General features: G+C 55.4%; 11 protein-coding genes across 11 annotated transcripts; 5 read left to right on the top strand and 6 right to left on the bottom strand.

The window, feature by feature from the left end:
- Positions 1-413: 413 nt before the first annotated feature.
- On the bottom strand, positions 414-1,735 carry dom34 (the record flags this gene model as incomplete). Its single annotated transcript, XM_036633839.1, has 2 exons — positions 414-1,532; positions 1,655-1,735. The coding sequence occupies 2 exons, from the start codon at positions 1,733-1,735 to the stop codon at positions 414-416; spliced, it is 1,200 nt and encodes a 399-aa protein (XP_036502058.1).
- Positions 1,736-4,993: 3,258 nt separating this feature from the next.
- CGCS363_v001989 (putative WD repeat-containing protein) lies at positions 4,994-8,114 on the top strand (the record flags this gene model as incomplete). Its single annotated transcript, XM_036633838.1, has 4 exons — positions 4,994-5,171; positions 5,299-5,438; positions 5,490-5,620; positions 5,672-8,114. 4 exons carry the CDS (start codon positions 4,994-4,996, stop codon positions 8,112-8,114), a joined length of 2,892 nt encoding a protein of 963 aa, XP_036501109.1.
- Positions 8,115-8,496: 382 nt separating this feature from the next.
- Positions 8,497-9,015, bottom strand: THIO-1 (Thioredoxin-like protein; the record flags this gene model as incomplete). Its single annotated transcript, XM_036633837.1, has 1 exon — positions 8,497-9,015. One exon carries the CDS (start codon positions 9,013-9,015, stop codon positions 8,497-8,499), a length of 519 nt encoding a protein of 172 aa, XP_036501108.1.
- Positions 9,016-11,033: 2,018 nt separating this feature from the next.
- On the top strand, positions 11,034-12,028 carry CGCS363_v001987 (uncharacterized protein; the record flags this gene model as incomplete). The annotated part of the gene is made up of 2 exons (XM_036633836.1): positions 11,034-11,253; positions 11,304-12,028. The coding sequence occupies 2 exons, from the start codon at positions 11,034-11,036 to the stop codon at positions 12,026-12,028; spliced, it is 945 nt and encodes a 314-aa protein (XP_036501117.1).
- A 669-nt stretch (positions 12,029-12,697) lies between these two features.
- cbhC (putative 1,4-beta-D-glucan cellobiohydrolase C) lies at positions 12,698-13,601 on the top strand (the record flags this gene model as incomplete). Its single annotated transcript, XM_036633835.1, has 4 exons — positions 12,698-12,782; positions 12,834-12,897; positions 12,946-13,516; positions 13,566-13,601. The coding sequence occupies 4 exons, from the start codon at positions 12,698-12,700 to the stop codon at positions 13,599-13,601; spliced, it is 756 nt and encodes a 251-aa protein (XP_036501116.1).
- A 98-nt stretch (positions 13,602-13,699) lies between these two features.
- Positions 13,700-14,274, bottom strand: CGCS363_v001985 (uncharacterized protein; the record flags this gene model as incomplete). Its single annotated transcript, XM_036633834.1, has 2 exons — positions 13,700-14,084; positions 14,144-14,274. The coding sequence occupies 2 exons, from the start codon at positions 14,272-14,274 to the stop codon at positions 13,700-13,702; spliced, it is 516 nt and encodes a 171-aa protein (XP_036501115.1).
- A 598-nt stretch (positions 14,275-14,872) lies between these two features.
- Positions 14,873-16,413, bottom strand: rrb1 (Ribosome assembly protein rrb1; the record flags this gene model as incomplete). The annotated part of the gene is made up of 2 exons (XM_036633833.1): positions 14,873-16,152; positions 16,200-16,413. 2 exons carry the CDS (start codon positions 16,411-16,413, stop codon positions 14,873-14,875), a joined length of 1,494 nt encoding a protein of 497 aa, XP_036501114.1.
- Positions 16,414-16,814: 401 nt separating this feature from the next.
- CGCS363_v001983 (uncharacterized protein) lies at positions 16,815-18,917 on the top strand (the record flags this gene model as incomplete). Its single annotated transcript, XM_036633832.1, has 1 exon — positions 16,815-18,917. The coding sequence occupies one exon, from the start codon at positions 16,815-16,817 to the stop codon at positions 18,915-18,917; it is 2,103 nt and encodes a 700-aa protein (XP_036501113.1).
- Positions 18,918-19,479: 562 nt separating this feature from the next.
- Positions 19,480-20,951, bottom strand: rfp1 (E3 ubiquitin-protein ligase complex slx8-rfp subunit rfp1; the record flags this gene model as incomplete). The annotated part of the gene is made up of 2 exons (XM_036633831.1): positions 19,480-19,635; positions 19,689-20,951. The coding sequence occupies 2 exons, from the start codon at positions 20,949-20,951 to the stop codon at positions 19,480-19,482; spliced, it is 1,419 nt and encodes a 472-aa protein (XP_036501112.1).
- A 1,005-nt stretch (positions 20,952-21,956) lies between these two features.
- Positions 21,957-23,599, bottom strand: prp19 (Pre-mRNA-processing factor 19; the record flags this gene model as incomplete). The annotated part of the gene is made up of 5 exons (XM_036633830.1): positions 21,957-22,435; positions 22,489-22,946; positions 22,999-23,437; positions 23,490-23,534; positions 23,587-23,599. 5 exons carry the CDS (start codon positions 23,597-23,599, stop codon positions 21,957-21,959), a joined length of 1,434 nt encoding a protein of 477 aa, XP_036501111.1.
- Positions 23,600-23,883: 284 nt separating this feature from the next.
- Positions 23,884-24,406, top strand: CGCS363_v001980 (uncharacterized protein; the record flags this gene model as incomplete). Its single annotated transcript, XM_036633829.1, has 2 exons — positions 23,884-24,354; positions 24,404-24,406. The coding sequence occupies 2 exons, from the start codon at positions 23,884-23,886 to the stop codon at positions 24,404-24,406; spliced, it is 474 nt and encodes a 157-aa protein (XP_036501110.1).
- Between the last annotated feature and the right edge of the window lie 6 nt (positions 24,407-24,412).

Genomic DNA, 24,412 nt, shown 5'->3' with positions numbered 1-24,412 from the left:
TGAGGCCATTAGTCACGGGGCACTGCGCTCACTGCACTGGGACAGCTGTGTGCTCTTCCACGGGATTGCGCCTTGCCCCGTTGGCCTCATTTGCTGCAGCTTCGGTGTTGCTGTGCCGAGCTCATCTCATCCGTGCCGTTATCGCACCGCTGAGGGCAATCACGAATCGCGTTTCAGTTATTTGGGGGCCTGTTTACGTCATACGAGGGGGAGGGGCAACAGGCCATTCCAGAGTCCAGACACACAGACATGGAGCCCGCCTGAACAGGCGGGAGCTTTACCCCGCCATTTGCCCCTCCATCACTGGAAATATTGCAAACACTTCAACATTGCTGCCAATCGCTGGGTAAATGTTTTGATATCTCATAAGGTCGTTAGTAAAGTTTTTTTGTCTAAATGAAATAGTAGCCATCTCATATGATGGTCTCTTCGCCGTCGCCATCTCCTGCTGCTGCCGCGTCGTCGTCTTCGTCGTCGTCCAGGTCGTGGATGGGATACGACAGGATGGCGGCGATGCTGCCCAACATGTCGAGTCGCTGACCGCTCTCGTGGTCGCTGCTCAGAATCCTGACTTCACCACCGTCTGCCTTGACCTTGTCCACCATTCCCACGTACTTTTTCCTTGTCGGGATGTCGGAGCTGCGGAACAGGGAGTTGTTCATAATAAGAACGCCGCCGCCGGGTCCGATGGCTCCCTCATTGACGGCCTTGGCAACGGACGAAGCTCCGTACCATGCACGCCCGTCTTCCAATCGCAGCCTCTCAAAGAACTGGTCCATCAACCTCGTCTCCTTTGTGAACTTGAAATCCTTCAACTTGGTGCCCATCTCGGGACTCTTCAGGACCTCGTTGAGACTGTGGACATGGCCCGAGTTTGTGTGAATCACGATGGCCTCCTTGGCAATCGCCGACAGCTTCTTGTCCGACTTGTCTCGCCCCTCGTCCTGAATGTATTTTCTGAAGTCGGCGGCGACGAAGCCCGGGCTGGCGAGAAGCAACGGTCTGGGCTGATCGAAGTTGACGGTGCGAAGTAGGGAGGTGAGGATCTTTTCGTAGAAACGCTTCATGCCCTGGGATGTCTCGGATGCGGCGCTGCGCTTCTTGGGGATGACACTCTCGATGCGCTGCTTCACGACGGTGCGGAACTGGTTGATGATGCAAATGTTGGCGATGCCCTCCTGCATGACGACGGCAGCCATAGCGCCATCCTTGTCGTCGGAAAGACTCTCGGAGAGGGCCTCCTTGGCGACGGTGTCCCAGCCCTCGGGCTTGCTTATCGTGAATGGACGAGAGATTTCGAGGTCGAGGGTGTGGTGTTGGCCGAGACTGACGTAGGCATTCTCCGACTTGACGGTGCCGCTGACCTGGAGCTGGCCGACGATGGGGTCGAAAAATGTGCTCTTGACGCGGATGACTAGCATGGTGTGGACTCGTTCGGAGATGGTGCTGCCTGTCTTTGTCTCCTGGACGACCTTGCGCACGGCATGGGCCATGACGAGATCGCCTGGGCTAATGAGGTTGTAGGCGTGCCACTGGAGCGACGGCGGTTAGCATTTGGTTTCGTGGGTTGCGATGCAACGCGATGCGGTGCGGTGCATTGCGACGAGGGGCAAGGGAACAGAAAAGAACACAAGCATCAGACGGCTTGACTTACCATATCCTCAGAGTCCTCGGGCAGAAGAGTGACGGCATCTTCGCCAATGTCCTGCGACGACTTGGTCGGGACCAGCTTCATGTTTTTGGTGGCCTGTTGGATTGGCTCCTGGGGAAGACGGCGATTTTTCGCGAAGGAGAAGGGTGAGTCGTGGATGAACATTTCAAAATATCTCGACGCAGATTGGCAGATTGCCTTAGCTTGGGCTGGCCTTGCTGCATGTGGACAGTGGAACAGGGGTCGGGGAGCTAAGGATGACGTTTCTCGGGCGCCTTAAGACAGTTCACCCCGCTGTATCTCCGGTGCGGTGTACCTTTCTGTCACTGAAGCACCTCTGTAGGCTTACTTGGGTGCCTGGGGTCCAAGCGTCCAAAGCTTACCTATCGTTATCTCTATCGATATCCTATCGATAAGAATTGGCCCCGCCACCAACACCATGTTTGGGAAGAGGGAAGGTGTCTGGCGGAGGCTGTGTCGTTTCCTGCTTGGTCTGAAGGATGAACAGCCACCGGCAATGATGCGGGGATGACCGTTTGTCGAGCAGTACAAAGTACAGAAGAGCACCTAGGCACTGGGCTGAAGAGCACCTAGGCAACAGAGTTGGGGCTTCACCGGGGGTGTGGTAGGGTTTGCTGCGTGGCCATGGATACAGCCACGTGAGGAGCTACTAAGCAAGCCCGCGGGGAGTCCAATTGGGTTTGGAGTCTTGTTAGATGATCCCAGCTTACACTCTGGATTTAGGTAGGAGTATGGAGAAGAAGAGGTTTCGAGGGGCCAGAGCTCGGTGAACAACACAACAGCAGAGCTGTGCCAGCTGAATGCTGAGTGAGAGCAATGGTCATCTGATTGCCGCAGTGGCCAGCCAGCACGATTTACAGTTTGACCTTCAGCCATCACCTTAAATCGGCACCCTGCCCTGTTCACAGACGCACCCCGCCGCCCGACGTTGTGGACAAGATTCCAGATTAGCCTCGAGGGTTCAATCGGGCAGATCATTGATCGCAGATCACCGGACGGTCGTTGTCGTCGTCGGTGTCGTTGCGCTGCGTTGCGTTGCGTTGCCCGGCTTGAGCTCAGGGCACAGTCGGGCGGCGAATGGGCGGACGACGTCATCCATGGATGAAATGGTCCTGAATCCCAGCCGTCAAAAGTCCATCCTCTCTCTTTCTGTTCCCCATATTAATTATGCCTCCTCAAACAAGTAACAAGGTACGTAAGAATGCGGCATGCTACAATAAGCGATCCAAAGATGAGCCTGATGTGGATGTGGCTCAGCATGGGGTATGACCCATTGGCATGACGGAGACTGCTCTCCATTCCATGCTGACTTGCTCTGTTGATACCTGCGTTCAAAGTAATCACCCATCAATTGGTTAGGTTAGGTTGGATTGGATTGGATCGGATCGGATGCATGCTGGCAGTGGCTGTTGACACACAATTCCGGTGCCTGGCTGCACCAGCTGGGGCAAAAGGCTAACCCGAGGTGGTGAAGAGGTGGTGGTGGAGGAGGTGGTGAAGAGGTGGTGGTGGAGGCGGTGGTGGCGGTCGTCCAGTGTCCTTCCACCATGGAACGTAGTGTGCGTGTGCCCGCGTAGGAAGCCTGGAGGGACGGCGCCGTTCCAAGTGGTGTCAGTCAAGTGTCAGTGTGCGTGTTTCGCCCTGAGCGTCGCAACGCAGTGCAGTGCAGTCAGGCACCTCACCTTCCTCTGGGCTTTTTTAACATCTGAAGCCGGCTGCTGCTGCTGCATTCGGCGCTGCTTTCCTCAGGTTCTTTATTTTCGCCCTACCTCTGGGCCTATTACCTTACCTTACCTGCCTTACCTACCGCCATCCTCTTTCCTTCTCTCATCCCGCGTTCCTCTTTCCCCTTCCATTTGCTGTCACTCTCGTCTATCGCGACCAACATCGTCGCTGTTACACCCCTGCGAAGCGGCATTGGCATTGCCCCGTCGCCCTCCGGCCTCCGTCTTGCTCGGGGATTTGCGTCATAGCCCGCGGGTTGGTTTGTCGATTAATCAACAGGCACGCGAAATACGACATTTGCAGCAGCTGCCTCGGCTCGCATTCTACCGCACCGCACCTTTTGTTCCCGAGGACGGAAGGAAAAAAAAAAAAAAAAAAAAAAAAGGAAACAAAACGGTTTCTGGTTCCCCCACAGTCTGCGGCTTTGCGAGGGGAACCCATCCTGGTCAATTGCAAGGAAGCTGTGCGGATCAAGCCGCGCATCTGCACTGCTTTTCAAGGTTGTGTGTGTCACTGTCCAGTCTTGCAGGTCCAGCCAGCCAGTCCAAGTCCAGTCCCCGGCCGAGTCCTGGTGCAAAGTCATCGCTTATTATTACATCGACATTACGCATCGACCTTGCAGCTGCAGTTGAAGTTGCTGCATGGCATTTCAGTAGCTTGCGAATACCTACTTACTTACCTTAACCTGCTTGGTTGAGAGTGCCCAAGAAAGGTGCGTCGCAGCGGTGCCCTGTCTTTCCCCGACCTCTTCTTCTAGGTATTTCACTGCGCATGTCAACCCCGTCGCTTCGCCCGGAATACGCGGACTGGTTCAACCCGATCCCGCGTACTCCGTATTAGCCTCCATTTCCAAGCATCCGATTCCCACTATTCCCATTTCCCATGTGTTTTCGGCCCCGGCGTCCACGTCCACGTCCAGGTCCAGGTCCATTCCCAACCACCCGCAGCCCGCCCAACCGCCTCACCATCACCAAAAAAATTAATACCACCACACGCAACACGTTCAGACCGCGCGCGCGCGACTAACACACCGACCGTCAGATACCTTACTTCAATTTGTCCGAGGCGGTCCGCTTCTTTTCGTTTCCATCTTGTTTTTTTCTTGGTTTCCTGTTGCTTGTCGTATCGGAAACGACGGGAACGAGGAAGAGCGGCCTGCCAACGAGAACTCGGTACCTCCCACCCCAATCTCCAATCCGCGGGATCGCACTTCTTTGTTTGTCTTGAACTGTGTCGGCCATCTACAACTCTCCGTGGGAGCGCCAATCATCCCGCCCTCCGGCCGCCGCACCCGTTCCCCCGTCCAATCCCGTTCGTGGCCATCGGGTCTCTCGGATCGCTCGTATTACTTTTTCACTCGACCGTCCTGCTCTTCACTACCACCTGTTGTCCACCAGAGACAGGGCCGCTTATTCGAGATCCACGAAAGCCACCGAGGGCACTTCTCAGCTTACCTTCCCGCGCTTACCTCGCTCACCCGCGCGCGCGCACCCATTAGCAATTACACACATCTCAGATCACACCGACCCAACTTTCTCCTCCACGACCCAGCTTTACGCGCGGCTTTCCCCTTGCCCACGTTGCGCATGATGGGAAATGTCGACCCCTACGTCCACCATAAAGCTCTCGGACGCCGGCCGTCGCGATGACGGCCCAGCACCCCATCCTCTGCCTCCGGCGTCCGCCTCCGAGCCTGGTCTGCCAATCCCCGTGAGCCGTGAACCCTCTGTTACGCCTCAGAAGTCGCCAGCCGCTTCAGATTCCCAGACCCAAGGTACGTAAGACGATCTGCTCTGGAGCCACTGTTCTCATTTCCCACCGCTGGACACCCGACCTGCGGGAGCCTTTGATCGTCGCCCTTGTGGCGCAGACGTGGACGGTGGATGCTAATCGTGGTATAGGCAGCAGCTTTCCGACCTTCGCCAAGAAGACGCCTACGAAGCTGAGCCGGAGTACGACTCCGAATGCGAAGGAGCTCAAGCCCGTCAAGCCTGCCCCCGCCGCTGTCCATTCTCCAGCTGCCATTGACCCGTTATCCCAAGTGAGACGTTATCTCGGTGCTTCTCAGGGCAACCTAGCTGACATGTTGAAGCACATATTGATGCGAACCAACACCGATCACACTGTTCCTCCACAACTCCGGCGACCTCCAGACAGTCCTCTTCCCGACCCTGAGCAGCCAACGAAGCTTGCCGTACACGCATTCGATGCTCCAAAGAACAAGTGGGTGCCGTCGATGGGCTGGCTTTGGCGCAAGTACTGACAGGCATGTAGGAAAGTAGGGGGTTCATTCCTGAGTCGATTGAGCATGCGCGGCGGCCGGAGACGTGACGACGATGAGGAATCTGTTTTTAGCGATCAGCGCACTGAAGGCAATAATGCGCATGTCTTTTCCTCTGTCATCGGTTCCGGCTACATCCCCCATCACAAGGAGCCCCCGCGGTACATCCGCATCAAGGCGCACAACAAGAAGAACCGCGAGTTCAATCGCATGTTCCTTGCCCAAGAGCTGACAATCCCGCAACCCGAAGCAAACGACGAAAAAGGCGCGACGGTGACGACGTCGAACGGTAGCCGGCGTTCGGACAATGGCGGCGCAATCTGGGCAACCGAATTTAGCCCAGACGGCAAGTACTTCGCTGCTGCCGGAAAGGATCAAGTGGTACGGGTTTGGGCAGTGATCTCGACTCATGAAGAGAGACGGCGGCATGAAGACGAAGAAAGTGCCAACGACGCCAATGGGGAGAGGCTTAGTGCGCCTGTGTTTCGGAGCAAACCGGTGCATGAGTTCCGGGGTCACACGGGAGAGGTACTCGACCTTAGTTGGAGCAAGAACAACTTTCTGCTATCGTCATCGATGGACAAGACTATTCGATTATGGCACATCAGCAGAAAGGAGTGTCTCTTCGCCGCGAAAAGCAATGATTTCACCACATCAATTTGCTTCCATCCCACGGACGATCGGTTCTTCTTGGCGGGATCCCTTGACTCAACGCTCCGACTTTGGAGCATTCCAGACAAGGCCGTGGCCTACTCGGCGCATGTGTCAGACTTGATTACGGCAGTGGCGTTTTCGCCCGATGGCAAGACGGCCATTGCAGGAGTTTACTCGGGCATGTGTATGTTTTACGATACCGACGGCCTCAAGAACGTGTCCCAACTCCATGTCCGGTCTTCCAGGGGCAAAAACGCCAAAGGCAGCAAGATCACTGGAATCAAGACCATGGTTATCGATGAGGAGGTCAAGGTGCTGATTACTTCCAACGACTCGAGAGTTCGTCTGTACAACCTCCGCGATAAGAGTTTGGACGCCAAGTTCAAGGGTCTGGAGAACACCTGCAGTCAGATTCATGCGGACTTCAGTGATAACGGACAATGGATCGTGTCGGGAAGCGAAGACAAGAAGACGTACATCTGGTCGGTGCGCTCGGCAGACTCGGAGAAGGATAAGCCTTGCGAATACTTTGACGCACACTCTGACCGGGTATCGACGGCCATCTTCGCGCCGACTAAGTCCCGCCAACTTCTCGGCGGCTCGGGAGACCCTCTGTACGATCTATGCAACCCACCGCCCGTGACGCTTATGAGCCTCGAAGAGTCCATCGCCAGCCAGGGAGGCCAATCTGATGACGACACCAAAACACAGGTGAAGAAGCCCGAGGAATCCCCTCAGTACATTGAGAAGTCAAAGCATTTTGACGGACAGATTCTGGTCACGACTGACCAATCTGGCGTCATCAAAGTGTTCCGTCAAGACTGCGCGTTCATCAAGCGCAGACATGAGAGCCGGCTAACGGGGAGTATGGTGGGTCGGAGCGGAAGCGTCGCAACTCGCACCAGCGTTGGCAGCCATAATCGTTCACGCCGAAGCTCCATCACGCGAGCCGCGGCTCCGGGTGCCTCTCAGCTTAGCTCTGACATTATTTCTTGGCGGCAAGGGATTGAGCATGGACGTCCCAGCTCGATGGTTCTCACGCCATCTCAGAGCGAGAGGTCTCTGTCGCCCAACAAAGCGGCCCGAACCCCAATCAACACGAGTGCAGCCAACCTTGCGTCAGAAGCGCGGAAGCAACCGTATGCCGGCTCACCGCAAGCGCGGCCGCAGCTGCCCGCGAGTCCGACGTCAAGCCGGGCATCCCGGGAGAGGGGTCCGTCGATCCCGCCGACGCCGAGCTTCTCGTTCCGGTCGGCGGACGAAGACGATGCTGAAAGCGATGAGCTTCGGCTGGATCCTGCAGGCGCGAGCTATTCGTTCTGGAACCTGAACCGATGGCGTGGCATCTCGTCGCTGCGCTCATCTGTATCGTTCAGCAACGTGAGCGCTGCGCAGTCACAAGGACAAGGCCGGCACAGCATGAGCACGGCGGACACTACACCGACGACGGCCAGCAACGTCACGAAGGCGTCTCGGCGCAAGAGCATCGGCCCGGGCATCTTCGACAAGACAGTCGAGGAGGAACAAAATGGCACGAGTATAGAGAAAGACATTACAGAGAAGGTCGAGACCGATCCCCAGCTGCTGCGACCTGGCGACAGCGGCCCCAACGGCCGTATGAACTCCATAGTTAGCCGCCTTAGCTCGGAGTACACCAGCGACGAAGGCGATCAGATGAATTGCCAAAAGTGCGGCAGTCGAGAGTTCAAGGCCAAGAGGGTCGGCGGGCGACAACGGCTCATTTGCGTTGGGTGCGGCAAGCTCGTCGAGGACGGTAAATGAAAAGAGTAAGTGAGTGTGAAATTTAGATGATGACGACGATGGATGAATGAGTGTCTACTTGGATTTGATATTCTGGACACAACTTGACGAGGCGCATTAGTCATGAACAAGATACCATATACCCCCGTAACGGCTGAAGAGAGAGAAAGGGACGACAACAGCATACATACATATACTTGGCATTTTGTTTTGTTTTGTTTGTTCAAGGCGATCAGGGGGAAAGATGTAACAAGCAACGATAGGCGCAGGCTCAGGATTGGAGTACATGAAAAGTTTCCTCAAGACGTATGCATTTAATTTACTTTGGTATCTACCGAGACTCCTCCCATGCTGTTTTGCTCTTAAACTTGTGAAATCAATTTGGAGGCCACAATGAGACCTCTCACCTCAGGGACATTTTCCAGTCGGACCTCTTCCCACTTTGCCCGCCGAGGGTGTACCCCCCAGACACCGTGGACCCGTCGTCGGGCTTCTTCTCGGCTTCTTCGGCCTCCTTCCTCTTCCTCTCGGCCTCGGCCTTCTTGACGGCCGCGGCGGTGTCGTCGGCAGCCTTCTTTTTCGCCAACTGGCCCAGCTGCTGGACGGTAGTGGTCAAGCTCCGCGGGTCAGCGCCGCGGATGGTGGCGCGGCCGCCGTTGTAAGGCTGGCCGTTCTCGAAGAACATGAAGGTGGGCATGGCGGTCACGCCGTAGCGGCGGGCGACGTCGGTCGCAGAGTCGACGTTGACTTTGACAAAGACCAGATGGCCCGGTTGGCCGTGGGTGTTGGCGAGGTTCTCGTACATGGGCTTGATTTGATGGCAGGGCCCACACCAGTCTGCGTAGAAGTCGGCAACGAGGTACGTGTTGGCGGACTTGAGCCGGTCAAAGTCGGCGAGGTTGGAAGCGTGGATGACGACCATTTTCGATATCGCTGCTGCTGCGTGGCTTTGTGGGTGCGCAGTTCAGTTTGGAGTTTCAATGGTGAGAAGCAAGATCCCGTGGCTCTCTGTTTGGCGTTTATATGTTCACTCGGGTTATGTGAGTTTGATCATCGCCGTCGCGATATGAGTTCAAAAAGAAAATCCATTGAAAAGTCGCAATTGTCAGCTTCCATTTCCAGCGACTGCAGGTGGGGTCAGCCGCCGAGGAACCTTCCAGGTGCTCTCGCCCGGGGAAGGCGCTATTGGCTCCCTGAAGCTTCCGTCATTGGCCACCTCACCCAGCATCCGTAATCCACGCCGAACACCTACAGAGGCTCGAGAAACACACAAAAGAGCATTTGTCACTTTCCATCCTTCGCTCTGACAGGCTTAATGAGTCAACGAGGGTATTCTCCTGTACCTCATGCGGCCGTCTGCATGTGTTCTCCAAGATCGCAGGCGCAGTTCCACACCCCTCCCTGGTACAGGCCGCCGAACCGGCGCCTTCTGCATGCGACCCAAGTCACTGGATCTTGACTTGACGGTCCTGTGCATCGATCTACGGATAGCTGGTCACAATACCAAGGTATTGCCGATCTTGATGGTCAAGCCGGAAGGGCGCCTTTGCTCGACAATGCGACAGGACAACCGCCGTCTTGACAGAGGAGGGATACCAGCACCGGAGGCCAGGCTATTTCTCATTCTCAACCGCGATCCTCACCATCCACTACGCACCATCCCAGTCGATATCTCATTCCGGCACTGCGATAACGACTTCTCATTCCCCCTCACTTCCCCATCCAAGTTGCCTTCATTATGCGCCCATCCACTAACATCCTGTCGACGATGGATCCGTACTTCCGTCATCGGCGCACCACTTCTCCTGGATATGGTCCAAGGTTGACCAAACAGCCGCCCTGGAGGTTCTGTTTTGCAAGCGCAAAGTTGGTGAGGGTGAAGGCCCCAACTGCGGGGGGACACACAAACCTCACAGAGTCCGGGTCTGTGGACGGCCATCGTCAAGCGATGTGGCCACGACACACAACGTAAACCTCGGCCGACCTAACAGGTTCTATTTAAGTTGTCGGGCCATTTTACCAATAAGTCTTGCGAACAAGAAGTCGGAAGAACGAACCAACAGCCTCTCAGCCTCCTTTGTCCCGGCGTCAGATGACCCCATGGAATGTCTCGCAAAGGTCGTAATCCCCCCATCCCCAAAGCGCCCGCCCGCCCCCAGCTCCAACCTCATCCATGGCTCTCGCCGCCCCTCCACGCAGGCCTTTCACACCTTCACGACCCTCATCGGCGCCTATATTAGCGCGAGCAAGTCGGCCGTCGAGACCTTCGAGTTGACGCCCATGTACCCGTCGACTATTCGCGGTCTGGCCCAGCCTGGTCCCTGCGTACATCTCTCGCCGCCAAGTGGATGTGCCTGGAGATCAGGCTGTCTCTAAATGACGGAGGCGCTTCCAAGTGTCAAAGACGTAATCTCATTCGATGACCGCAAGGCTTAGTGCTTCTGGCCTCGCCGGCCCCCACCTCTACAGTCGGTACAAGCTGGCTGGAAGCTTAGGGGTAACATTCAAGTGTCCATGGCAGAGTTTCTCCTGCCTCAAGCGCCGGCGGCGAGCGTCTCGCGATGACTCTCATGGAGAATGATGGTTGTGAGCCTATGAAACAGAAAAGTTGGTCTGGATTCCATACAATACCATGGTCTTAGAGGTCGATAGGAGGTTGGCTGTAACCTCCTTTCCGGAAGAGACTCTGTAGATCAGGAGACTGGCGCTGGCTGCTCAGCAAACGCGAGACGAGCATCGTAGGTAATTCATGTCTTGAAACAGGATTGGGCGACTCAAGTGTCGACATTAGCGACGCTCCGAGGTTGGATATATCCGGGGTGGTCGGCGAGTTCATATAATGTCCCTGGCCGCTGTTCAGCTTGAGTGTGGTGACCATCGTGTGTCTCTACAATCAGCTCTTGTCGTATTCAAACTTAACGTCTCTTGAAATATCCAATCATGGCTGCTTATCAATCGTTGAACTTTGGTTTCGAGCTCGAACTCTCGTTCAACAGTAGCAAGAAGCACAAAACGTGGCTTACCATGGCCCAAGACACCAGCGCCCGTCTCACCAAAAAGGGGGTCAACAACCAGGTCAAGGAAAAGGTAGACCCAAACTACCGCAAATGGTCCATTGTTCAGGAGATCACCATCCCTCAACATTCATCCAAGAACAACTGTTTGTAAAGGGTATCCGAGACGATGAGAAAAGACTGACCGTTGATCCAGGGGCACTTGAACTGGTGTCTCCTATATTCAGCCTCGATTCCCTCTGGCTGGCAGACACGGGCAACATTTTTTCCGCCATCCAGAAGCATTCATCGATCCAAAATATTCCGCAGTGCAGCACCCACGTCCACATCAGCCAAGACGGCCAGGACTTCTCGCCGTATCAGCTAGCCGCTCTGTCCAAGGCAATTCTTACCTACGAGGCATGCTTCGACGCCTTGGTGCCCGCTGACAGAGAATCAGCATATTGGTGCCAAAGCAACCGCTGGAATCCAATTATGGCACGCTGTCAGACCATGGAAGATTGTTGGGATATCCTCGACACGGCCTCGCAGCGCGGCACATCCGCCGTCGTCGAGGCGATGTGCATCTTCCCCGCCTCAAGCGCGTACGGCCGGGCCCACGGCAGAAAAAAGGATTTCGTCCACGGAAAGGTCTACAAGTGGAACTTTGCTCGTCTTCTCGGGAACGAAAATGGGCGAACGATCGAGTTCCGCCAGCCTTCTGGAAGCACATGCGCCGAAGACGCCATTGGCTGGGTCCTGTTGACGTTGACCTTTGTCGCGGGGGCCACCGGTGGTGGAAATTGTATTGGAGCTTTGGAAGCCGGCGGCGATGACCGGACTGAATTTTGGCATCTCTTGTGTCATGGGGCGGAGGTTATGGGACTGGACCCTTTCTTGCTTGATGTCCTCAGTGGCTTTATCGCTCGGGCGTCAGCTTGAATCTTTCATCTTCCTGTTCAAGAATCTGGTTCCTAGTCGTCTCCATAATCACAAGTCAATCTTTAGTCCTTGTCGTCCCAATAATCCTTATCATTCGCACTCGCCCAGATGGCAAAGCTCTTTCCATACACTCATCATGAAGATTCATGCGCATCAAATGTGTTTCTGTCTTACAAATTCTGGTCACGTGGCTCAAGTTCAATGGGCATCATGTGCAGTCGGCGTCGTCCGGGCTGACCGATTGAGATCCGGAGCCTGACCTCCGCGAAGCCCACTTAGCCGACGTCCGGACTCACTCCGCATAAATCTTTCCCTTCTGGTTTTGTTCTGGTTCGGGCCTACATCCGGCGTGCGTTGCTACCTTGAAAGGTGCAATTAATATACCTGGTGCGCCGTTGTCCCAACGGACACTAGTATCTGAGTTGGCGAGGGTCGTTTTGCTCATTCTGATTGAACGAACCAAATTGCAGTCAAGGAGAGGAAGAGAAGCTTCCGTTAAATTGTCCAGCTGATGGGGCTTCCGGAAGGGAACGCAACGCAACCATTTTCTCTTGGCACAGCTTTAGTATTTAAACTCTTAAACTTGGCATTGATGCTTGGTATGATCGCCAAGGTCGTCAGCCGTTGTAGAAACCCATTCTCAACCTCTGTCACCAAACCATCTTCAAGATGGGCGTGATGAATCTTTTGGCGTCCAGCCTGTTACTGGTGGCTTCGGTTCAAGCCCAGAGCACTGCTCCGGCATGGGGACAATGTCAGTCTGCATTGCCTTTGTTTCAAAACATCAGCACTAATATGGTGACAGGTGGAGGGCAGAATTGGACCGGCGCAACTTCTTGCGTGAGCGGATACACTTGCTCAGTCTTGAAGTAAAGGCCTCTGTCCACGAGAAGTGTTCAATCACTGACCATGAATAGCCCTTACTACAGCCAGTGTATCCCGGGATCAAGCACACCAACAACCACATCGGCCAGAGCCTCAAGCACACCAGCCGTAACTGGCACCAGTACCCGTGCTACGACGACTTTTGTGACAGTGACGACAACAGCAGCTGGAGGCGGCGGTTCCGTCCCCACGACCCTTGTCTCGGGTTGGTACTGGATTCGTGCGGTCGCCTCGCCAAACTACCACAGCTACCTTCAAGCCAAGCCCACGGGCACGCCCAGCAAGGCCTATCTCGATTCGCCCAGCACCGCCGGTCAGTTCAAGATTGAGGATGGTCAACTGGTTCACCTCACTGGCTCGTCTTCGCTGTACCTCAACGTCGAGAACCCTGCAGACAAAACCCAGCGGAAGCTCGAGACGTGGTTCGCGACCACCAAGAACACGTACGGCACGTTCGCCTTCCAGGGCGATACACTTACATGGAGCACTCCGGATATCAAACGCCCTAACCTGGCTGCCTGGCTTGTCTGCGAGAACCAGGAAGTGTTCATCAACACGGGCGCTTACTTGTACCAGACGCCGGCAGGGTGTTACGATCAGACTGTGAGTGAAACAAGCTCCTAATTGAGCCTTCGTTTACTAAACTGCTCAGATACACTCTTATGGAGGCTCAACCGCAGATCTTTAAGCTCTCTCCACACCAGATAGACTCCGTCCGAAATACTCAAAACCATTACTTCTCATACCCATGAAGCTCCTCGCACAAACTTGGCTCCAGACTGTTGTCTATGCATGGCTCTCTTCGATCTTCGTTCCCAGCTCCTTCGCAGGGCTTCTCATGACAGTCTTGGTGGTCACGTTGAACCAATGTTCTCCGACGTAAGAGACAACCCAGCCCCTGCCGTCAGACAGCGTCACGTTGTCGAACTCCTTCGGCCCAAAGTGCCTCTCTCCGTGCAGCGCGCCATGGCTTGTGAAGGCATACCAGACGTTGAAATGCATGCCGTCGCCCATCGGTGTGAGGCTGAAGGTGATTTGGTTCGCGGTAGTGTGCTCGATTGGATCTTTGCAGACTGTCTCTGTGACTGTAGGAACTATGCGCGACGCGGGCATGTCTACCCGGCACAGCACAAGGCCAGAGCTGGGGGTCGGCCTGATGGTGAATTGGGCACTTTAGACATATGATGTCAGTTGTTTGAAGCATTGACAACTTGGCTGAAATGTACGAACAAGCTTCCTTCTGCGGGCGTCTTGCCACCGGCAAACATTTGGTGGATTTCGAAGATTGGCTCTTGGGCTTGGAGGACCGGACTGCCGAGAGCCAGGCCTGGGAGAAGGAGAAAACCCAAAAAGTTGCGCATGTTGACGTTTATGACGAGAATGAATTGATAGCTGTGAAGTTTCTGAATCTCTTGATTTGTCCTGAGTCTCAGACTGCTGTTGGCGGGGGTCCTTCGCCCTTTTTATCCTCCATCATGTCTATGAGAAACAAACCACTTTGGCTCTTGGCAGGTGGTACACCAAAGCTGAAGCTAAAAACTCACGATGCGCCAACGGAGATGCCAAATTTCCCACAACTTTTGCGAACGACCGATGAAATGCCGCAAGCTTCACTTCCTCGCACCATCATGATGCCCCTGTCTTGCGAGCTCGGCGAGGCAGCCTCACCGAAGCTCCCAAAATAAGCCCACCATGTGACTATCGGAGTAATACCCGGGTGCAAACATCGAGTTGCCAGGGTTATACGAGGCTCTTCAGGGCTTCGTGCAACCAAGCAAGCCGCATCGAGATCTTCCAATCGGCTCGCTGCCCGGCCGAACTCACAGAACCCAAGAGTCTTGACATCCACGTGTAGCGACCGAGACAGGCCAGATAAATGTTCACGCATCACAGACGATGCTCGCTTCTCTTTAACAAACAAACTTTTGGTATCCCATATTTTTGACTATCCACATTCGTCTAAACGCTAATCGTACGGAAGACACTAAACTCATCTCCGGTAGCTACCAAGCTGCCAGTGATCTGAGGGTGCCAGTGCAGCTCCTTGACGTTGGACAGGTAGTGCACAAACAGCAGCTGAGGCGGTACGTCCTTGACACCGCCAGTGTCCTTGCTCTCCTCGTCGTCGAGCTCGACAGCCAAGTCCCACAGCGTGACGGTGTTATCGGCCGCCGCAACAGCGACGATGCTGTCGTCCGTGGGGTGCCACTCGACGCTCGTGATCTGCTCCTTGTGGTAGTTGAAGCTGGCGATGGGAGAGGGCTTGTCCTTGGCGGACGTCGAGCTCTGCTTCCACTGGCGCAAATCCCAAACGGCAAACTCGCCGTTGTCATCGCCAGAGGCGAGGAGATGCGTTGTCAACTTCGACCACGACATGACGTTGACATCGGCCGAGCTGACCTGCATCGTCAACGCAGGCTTCCTGCTCTTGCTGCGCACGTCCCAAACGCGAATGGTACCGTCGCTCGAGGCGGACGAGAAGACGGACTGTTCGGAGGGACTCCACTGGATCTCCTCAACGGAGCTGGTGTGGCCCTGGAATGGCCTGGTGTCGGTGACGAAACCGCCGCCGTCGGTGCGTGTTGTGACGTAGATGAGACCATCGTTGTCACCGGTCAAGAGCTTGCCACCAGGGACAAGAGGGGACCAGTCCACTGCGTAACCTTCGGCCTTGTGGGCGCGGATAGTAGAGACTGGCTTGTTCTGTTGGGCGGTGATGGTGGTGCCCGGGTTGTCGAAGGAGTAGAGGTGAGGAGTAACGTCATGAATGAAGACGTTGGAAGATTCGGTCATGGTCGCAGTAAGGGTGGTAGGGGGCTTTGTGGGATCTTGGTTGGGGATCTGGTGGGCGCGAACTCGGTTCGTGGTCGAGTTCAGGGGGATCGCCTTGTGTTCGAGAATGGGGTCGGAGTCCTCGTCGTCGTCGTCGTCTTCATCATCATCGGAGTCCTCCTCGCCCCTCTCCATGCGGCTCAAGCCGCTGAACTTCATGACCAACAGCTCATTGTCGTTCGCTTTGGCGTTCTCTGCTTGTGTACCGGCGACGGAGTACATGGTAGCGGGGTAGACCTTGCGGTTGTCGCCAAGGCTGTCTCGCAGGATATCGAAGGAAAGGCACGGCCAAGGAGTGCTGATGTTGTGCAGCATCTGGTAGGTAGATGGGTCTGGCGCAAGCGACTGGCCGGGTTCGAGCTTGTTACGTCCGACGATGAATGTGCCTTGGTCAACCTCCATTGCGCCTGATCTGTCAGTCTGTGGACGGTTGAGGGGATCGCAAACTTCTTACCCTCCTTCTCCTCGGCTTCTCTCTCGGCATCTGGGCGTCCGTCAACACCAGCCTCCATGATGCCGTCCTCACTCTCGCTCTCGAACTCGTCCTCGAATTCGTCCTCGAACTCGCCCATGCCGGGGTCCTTGTCGTCAATCTCCATGCCTTCAGGGCGATCGCCACCCTTGAGGGGGGCATCGCCCATTTCGACGTCGGCAGCGCGCTTCGACATTATGCAGTTCTTTGGGGGATAATTAGTGTCGAAAAAGAAGCGGCCGGCATGTGCTGCGATTTGTGAAAAAGCAGTGCTGCAGAAAAAAAAGAATTAAGGCCCCGCGATTTGTGGCGCGTGCCAGCCGAAAGGTACCCCGCGTGGCGCTAATCTGCGCCGGGAACCGTTGCGGTGTGGCTTGAATAAAATATCACGTGGCTCAGTTCCCCCGACGCGTCGCGCTTTCCATTGTCTCACTGGAGTCACAGTGCCTTCGGTGTTGATTGCCCCGCCATAACGAGTGGCGGCCTGGCCTTCCATCCCGACGGCATCGAGCTGCTTCCCAACCGACCACCGCACTCTCTGCTGGATCCAGCAACGCCTCTCCCCTTGACGATGTCTCCGAGAAGAGTACCGTCATCATGGCGACGCATCAAAACACCTTCAGCGTCATCTCGAATGGCGCTCCAGGCGGTGCTCCGAGTAGGCCGCCCATGACGTCGAAGCAGGCCCAGAAGCTCTACAAACAAGCGAACAAGGTTCCTCGACGATCGAAAGCCGAGCAACGAAAGTGGGAGAAGGAGAGGCAAGAGGAGATCAAGAAAGAGCTGGAGCGGGAACGCGCTGCTGTCAAGGCAAAACAGGCACGAGATCGAAAGAAGGCAAAGGAAGAGGAGGCCCGCGAGAACCGACGACGACAAGGACAACCCCTAGTTGATTGTCGTCCCAGTCAAGATACTATCGCAAGATTCGTACGTGGGAATGGGACGAGCAGAAAGAGGGACTCGTCGGGTGAGCCGATCCCCGAAACCGAGAAACCCAACGTCGCCACGGCGACCAAGTTGGCAGATCATGCTCCCACCAGCAGCCAGTCGATACGCTCGCCCCGAAGTGCGGCTTCTCAGGAGCGCCGGGTATCTATGCCGCCGCCACCTCGTCCCTCTCAAAAGTTCAAATCAAACCCTTCTGCGCCCACGACGTCTCAGTTCAAGACCCCGCCAGTGTTGAGGCCAAATTTCGTACAAGCACCACGGCCGCCTCCTGTGTTTAAAGCGCCGGTAATTAAATCGGCTCAGGCTGATTCTACTCATCCCACACCTGTGGAGAATCCACCGAAACCACCTGCAAAGTCAAGAACGAAACGATTCATGATGCCCAAAGGACTCTTGCCAGGCCAGCAGCCCACACATCTTAAGCCCGTTAAGCAAGAGAAAAAAGACTCGGTCAAGCAAGAAAATGTTTTTCTGGAAGCTGTCAAGAAGAAGGCAGACACGGCTCAACTAGGAGACCAGAAGCCTCTCGGGCCACGGGCGCCAGCACCCAAGTCCACAGAGGGCAAGAAAAGCGAGGGAAAGCCCTTGAAACCGCCAATTCCAGCCGAAGCAACCCCTGTTGAGACTTCAAACTCTGGGATTAAACGAGTTGCAGAGAGGCAGATGGAGCAGAGATGCAATGAGCAGGAGCCAGTTCAGCCTGGCCTGGTTAAGCAGGTGCCGGTTGAGCGAAGGCAAGCAGTTGAGCCATCAAAGATGCCTCCGCCCCCAATACCCCCGCCGCAACGATCTACTTGTATGATGCCGCCGCCGAATATGCCCCCTCCTCCAATTCCTCGATCGCGAATGACTCCCCCGAAAGTGCGCTCTTCGCAGGCGCCATCACCGCAGGAGTTGTCGCCTCAGAGGCCGCCGCCGAGCACCCAGGCCATTATCCAGGACTGCTTCGACGACTTCTTTCCGACAGCTTCGCAGTTGGCCCTAGAACTCGAGGATGATGAGCCTGATGAGAATTCACAGGCCTTCGCCCAATCTTCCCTCAAGGAATACGAGTCTCCTCGGTTTACTAGCTTGGAAAATAGCCTACCAGAGCGAACGCAATGGCGTGTTCCGACCCGGCCGGTGATCAGCGATATGGCATCACATCAGGCCAAGAAACCTCGTACTGAGGGTGGCGTCGAGTCCCACAAAAGCTCAAGAAACTCTAGACCAACTGCAAAGCCGTCCAGCGCTCGCTTCACCAGCGTGCACCACACGCCACAGGCAGAACTGCCTACCACCGCCAAATTTGAGACACCTGATCCCAAGCAACGAGGGAATCAACGCTATACAGAGAAACCAAACAGGGGCTTGCCGGGTCGAGCAACTTTCGCGCGCCCGGCCCCTACGAAACCTACACCTTTTAGAGAATACGGCCAGACGACAACAAAACCCACCAGAAACGACCACCTGCACAGGACACCGATAACGCCCAAACCCAGGGGCATTCTACAGGAAATCAGTCACAACCGCATTCCTCAGCCGAAGCCTCCGGCCGCCGCGAAACCCATGTTTGACGACTTTTTTCCCCTGATTTGTACTCAGGACTTGATGATGTCGTCGCAGGAAGTGTTGGAGATAGAGTCCCCGGCGAAGGTGGATAGTGAACCGTCCTCCGGAGTTTCGCTGGGAGGTCCCGAGTACCAACCATCACCCCTGATTGAAATGGACTTGGCGGCTATTGATTGGGATGACGACTTGGATGACTTTTGAGACGCATGGAAGAAGAATCATCACGGCGTTTAGGGGCCTCGTGAGACATAGCAGCATTTTGACAACGGACAAGTATTATAAACGATAACATTGAGCATTTCAGGGGACGGTGGTGCAGGCGTTGTATACCCTTAGAACCAGCAGAACACGAGTGGGTCTTGGAATGAATAGCATGAATTTCAGCGACATGATACCAAGTGGTATATTCATCCTGGTTAATGATATCATAATCAGATTTAGCCCCTGCGGGCTCTATACACAATAACCTCAGAGTGACCGAGGCCTAAAGCTATGTAATGTGGATCGCTGTCATGTATCTCTCGGTTTCCTAAGCCTTTGAGGATCCCATCTGATACTGATGGCCCCGTGGAAACCACTGACGCCCATGCAGCGTGTAAAGCAACGCAAAGTCAAACCTATACCATGATGGGGGAATCTCCGTTCCAGTGAAGCCAACCTCCCAATTCAAACGCCGAGCCAATGCATCCCGCTAACCCGGATGACGCCAACCCTCTGCCTGTGGCTGCCAAGCCAACAATCCTTGCGATCGTCGCCGCGATAATCAGAGATAAATCCCAACCCAAGAGCCCTTGTTCCCAGCTTGAGTGTCACATCCATCGACCGAGCAAATGATCTTACCCTCGGGGTTGGATGGTAAGCCCGTGTTTCGGCGCTTGGCCGTTGGTTTGCGGTTCTCGAAACATTCCTCACAGTACACCTAAATGCAGTTAGTCTCAACCTATATCTCTGCATATGGGCGGGACATCTTACATGTCCACAGTCCTTTAGGGCCCAGAAGTGGTGCTCGCTACGCTGCCGCTTGCCCTTGCGTGACGGATGACTTTCGCTCGCGGGGACGTCGGGATCGTAAGCGAGCTCTTCGTTGCAGCACGGACATATCACGACCATGTCAGAGCCTGTGTCTCTCGTGTAACCTGGCTTCGCAGGAGGCGGAGGCTGGTGTACGGGTTTTGGGGATTCCGCGCGGTCGAAAGCGTTATGCTCGTACTGCAGCTGAATGTTCCCGAGCGGGTTATTCAGGTCGCCTGGGTTGATCCGATTATGCAAAATGCCGAGAAGCTGAACGTCCTCCTCTTGAGCGGGAAATAGACGGAGCGGGTACAGGTGTCTCCTTAGTCCCGCAGCCAGACCACTGAATGCGCTCGCCGGGTTGTAAGGCATGAAACCGCCTCGGTCCCTGTGCTCCCGATTTCTCCCTGGAATTGGAGGCAACTGTCTGTCGGGTCGGCGGCGCGGGACTTCGGGAGAGTCATCCGTAAGGTCAATCACGTTGGGTGCGTTGCCGGCGAGGATGCTGCTGTCGCTTCGTGCAAGTGCTGGAGGGTTGCGTCCCTGCGAATTCTGCCGTCGAGGATTCACGCTTGGTCGTGGCGCATGGGATTGAACGGGACTGTCTGGCTCGTTCGTGAGGTCGATTACATCAGCTGGGCCTTGCTGGTTCTGCTGAGCTCTGCGTTGGGGTCGCTCCTGCCTAAAGTACAGTTCCAAGTCGACCAGCACATCGGGACCTGCACCTGCGCCGTTCGCGGCGTTGGCCTGTCTTGGTGCTGCCATATTGCCAGGGCGGTTGGGTCGTTGTGCTCTGTGTTCTATGAGGGGCGGCAGTCGATCGTCAAGCTCGTCTAATTCGGCAAGAAGGGCAAGCTCGAGCTCGCCTTCGAGATCAGGGGACAAAGGGTAGGAATCGGGACGAGAAAACAAGTCGGCGTATGGGTCAGCTGACGAGTCCCGAGAGGGTGATGTGTCTAGGTCTGAAAGCGGCTCTGGAGATTCGGACAGCTCCTCCGGGTCCCAATCGTGTTGTGCGTCGGCTTCAGAGTCGAAGGAGGGCGAACGCGGGCCGAGTCGATCGGAGGGATTGGAGTTGTGGTCGGAGTGCTCAGAGACCAAGTCCTCAGCAGCGGCAAAGAATTCGTTGTAGGCCTGAATGTCGTCGTCGTCGACTGCTGGGATATCGATATCGGAGGAGAAGGGTTCAGGCGAAGAAGGTTCAGGCGAAGTATCTAGACTCATGATCCAGTTCCGAGCCTGGTGGGTTGGCGCTAGAGATGTGTTAGTGTCCTAAGCCCGAGTAATGCGAACAGAAAGGTGTGCACGAACAAACCGTGTCGTCAAAAATGCGCAGAGCAAGATCCAGGGAGATCCAGGCCACAGGTAGCTGTGAGGCGTACCTCTGTACGTCAGGTATGGGTCGTGGCGCTGAGTCGCGGCTTCTCGGTGGAGAAATAGGGTAGGTAGGAGTGAATCTCCTACGACGGGCGCGAAAGTTGTGCGACCATCCCGTGGGCAAAGTTGTGCGCGGTCGGATTCCCAGCTGCGGAGGCGGCAAAGTTGTCGGGGTTATGGTGTTGCTGTTGAGAGCAAGTCTGGTGGACAAAGTGCACGCAGCCTCGAGATTGCCTCCAGGCTGGGTGAGAGGTGTTGTTGGTGGCGGTTGCGTTAATGTTGTTTAGATCCGAGCCTATGGATGGACGGAGCACCCGACACTGAACGCCTTAGATAAGCTCACACGGTGCAGGGGCGATTGAACCCGATAAGCTGGACCCCTCTGCGCCAACAGGGAACGTGGGTACCTGCCTGCCGAAGGGATGTCGCTAAGCGAAGAACCTTGACAGCGCCCATCACAATGACGGTGCAAATTGGCTTTAGGCCTACGGTGCTTATGTCATACCTTGGCCCCCCAGGAAAGGTCACTAATAACTCACTGATGAATGTGTGATCGTTTCGGTGGTGATTCATTGGGGACGAGAGTCTAAGATAGATGCCGGGCTGTTCTCAACTAAGGTGCCTAGGTACGCCCGGGGAATTACTGCGCACCAAGATCGACACATGGCGACGGCCAATGCCCGGCAAATGCGCTCCGTCGCAAGACAAAATCGAGGCCATTACCCCAGGAAAACAACACTTCTTATACATTCAATATGAGCCCAAGACGTCGGATATCATTTTGATAGACTTGTCCGCCCCATTACTGCCTATAATACACATGCGGCAAATCCGGATACTTCCAGCTACTTTTTATTCCGCCTTAACTCCAAACACAGAAACGACGCCATCCTCATTGACAGAAACCAGCTGCTTGGCTCCGGGGCCCCATTTCACAGACGCCGCCGCAACGGAACTCCTGAAAGGCTCCGACCATGCCTTGGAGCTCTTGATGTATTGCTGAACAGTGACACCTCCCGCACCGCCAGTGGCAAGGAACTGGCCGGTATAGTCCCACGCCAAAGACTGGACAGGTCCGCCCGTCTCCAGCGTCTTGGCTCTAGCAGCGTCTCCCTCCTTGCGCAAGTCGAAAATCGTAACCGAGCTTTGGCCCTTCGCCGTGGCCGCCAGCCAGAATCCGTTTTCTGAGAAAGTCACAGCCTCAACGGGCGCGCCAAGAGAGAACGCAGTGGCGAACTCGAGGCTTGTCGTGTGGAAGAGCTTGATCTCGCCGGAAACCGTACCAGCGGCGAAGAGGTGGCCGTCGGGATGGAAAGCAGAGGATGTCAAAGCTGCGGCAGTTAGTGATGGGCGCAAAGAGTTATGCGACGGGCCAACAACTTACAGGCGTCTGTGTATGCCCTGCTGACTCTTCTCAGAGCGTGAAGATCGTAAAATGCAATGCTCTTATCCGAACCAACGGAAGCAAGCAGCTCACCCGTGGGGTGAACGCTGAGCGACGTGGCAGGTCCAGCGTGCTCGGAGAGCGACGCAATTTCCGCACCGCCCTCAAAAATCTTGACGGATCCCTTGCTCGTGGCAAAGATAAGCTTGCTTCCAGTCCAGGCAGAGTCGAGAACGGGCTCATTGACTGCAACCTGGCGTTCAACCTGCTGTGCCTCGACCGAGTATATCGCCGCTTGTCCATCGCGGGCACCAACGGCAGCATAGCTACCCTCGAGGGCAAGAGAGGAGGCTTGCGAAAGGGGTGTTGACGTGGAGGCCACAGTGTCCAAGGAGGCGATATCATCGGGGGTAGCCCAGCCCTCAGGAACTGGACGCTTCTTGCGACCCTTGGACAGCCTGCAAAGTGTCAGTTAACCGTAGCAATACACTCATCCTTGGAAAGACATACTCTTGATGCTTGGCGCTGACCTTCTCGGCCAGCTCTTCGGGAAGGGCTTCGGCAGAGTCGATAGCCATTGCATCTCCATTTGTAGCACCAGCGGTGACGCTGACCTTGGACAACGCCTCTCTGGCCTCATCCCTCTCTTTTGTCAATCTGGCGATAACCCTGACGGCGGCATCGTGTTGGTACAGAGCCGTAGCGAGCTCCTCTCTCGTTCTTGCCAGCTGCTCCTTCAAGTTGAATGTCTCAAGAGCTAGCGCATCCCACTCGTTCTGGAAGGTCGCCAGCAGCGCTGGGATGGAGGTCAGGGTCGGGGGTCGAGGTCGGACGATGTGCGACTGGGTCAACGGGAGGAGATCGTCGGCCGTCAAGGCTTCTCCGGTAACGGGCTCGGTGCCGTTCTCTTCGATGTACTTTTCGATCAAGCGCTTCTCGAAGACGGTGCCTGTCCGTTGTTAGCCAGCCACATCTGTCGGGCGCAGCGCGCGACTACCTACCCGACTTCTTTGAGGCAACGGGCTCCTGGGGAGCTTCTCCCGAAACTGAAAAACGCGTCAGATACTTCCAATTGAATCGAGGAGTATCGTCACTCACTTGCGCAAAGCATCTTATCAAACGTCGCGATGTAATGGCCGTTTGATGGTTCGCGTCGGCTTTTCTCTCCAAAACAAATCTTCAGCCTCGATGCCTGCCTGGTAGTAGCAGCTGGCGGTGGACCCATAACTCCAGCACGAGCCACTCCATCACGTGTGGCTTATCGATCATATCTTATCGACTTATCGAGCCATGATATCACACCCGTCGCGCAGTTCGCACCTCGGCTTCTTTAACTCATTCTTCAGAAAGTCAATTCAGTAACAATTCGTCCCAAACTGCGGAAATATAGCGAAAATGACCTCACTCCCCGACATCAGTACTCTCGCTCAGCTCTCTGGAGAAGAGCAAACCAAAATCCTCGATCTTCTCTTCGAACCAAGCCCCGCGATTCACGCTCTACTCCTCCCCTCGTTAACCGCCGCTTCATTCGAATCCTACGACGAACTGATCGCCCATTGCCAAAAGATTTTCGAGGCACTCGCCGCCGATCCCTCCCACAAGACCGAACTTCATGCGATAATCGGATCACACCCTCGATTGGGTGCGAAAAAGGTTGAGAGCGCTCAATCTGTCGCTGAGCAAGCCAAACTACAGACCGGCGATGGCACCGAGCTGGCTGCGCTGAACTCGGAGTACGAGATCCGATTCCCTGGTCTGAGATACGTTGTCTTCGTAAATGGGAGGGGCCGTCCTGAGATCATGGAGGACATGCGCACGCGCATCGCCCGCGGCGATATCGCTCTGGAAGAGCGCGCTGCGGTACAAGTGCGTAGGCCGGAGCCGCCCGAAGCCCGACGTTGTGTGCTAATCTGAGTAGGCCATG

Source organism: Colletotrichum siamense (assembly GCF_013390195.1).
Source record: "Colletotrichum siamense strain Cg363 chromosome Unknown KSG_Cg363_contig01, whole genome shotgun sequence".
Taxonomy (NCBI): Eukaryota; Fungi; Ascomycota; class Sordariomycetes; order Glomerellales; family Glomerellaceae; genus Colletotrichum; species Colletotrichum siamense.
Note: the sequence above shows the minus strand (reverse complement) of the source record. Positions and strands in the feature narration are given on the sequence as shown.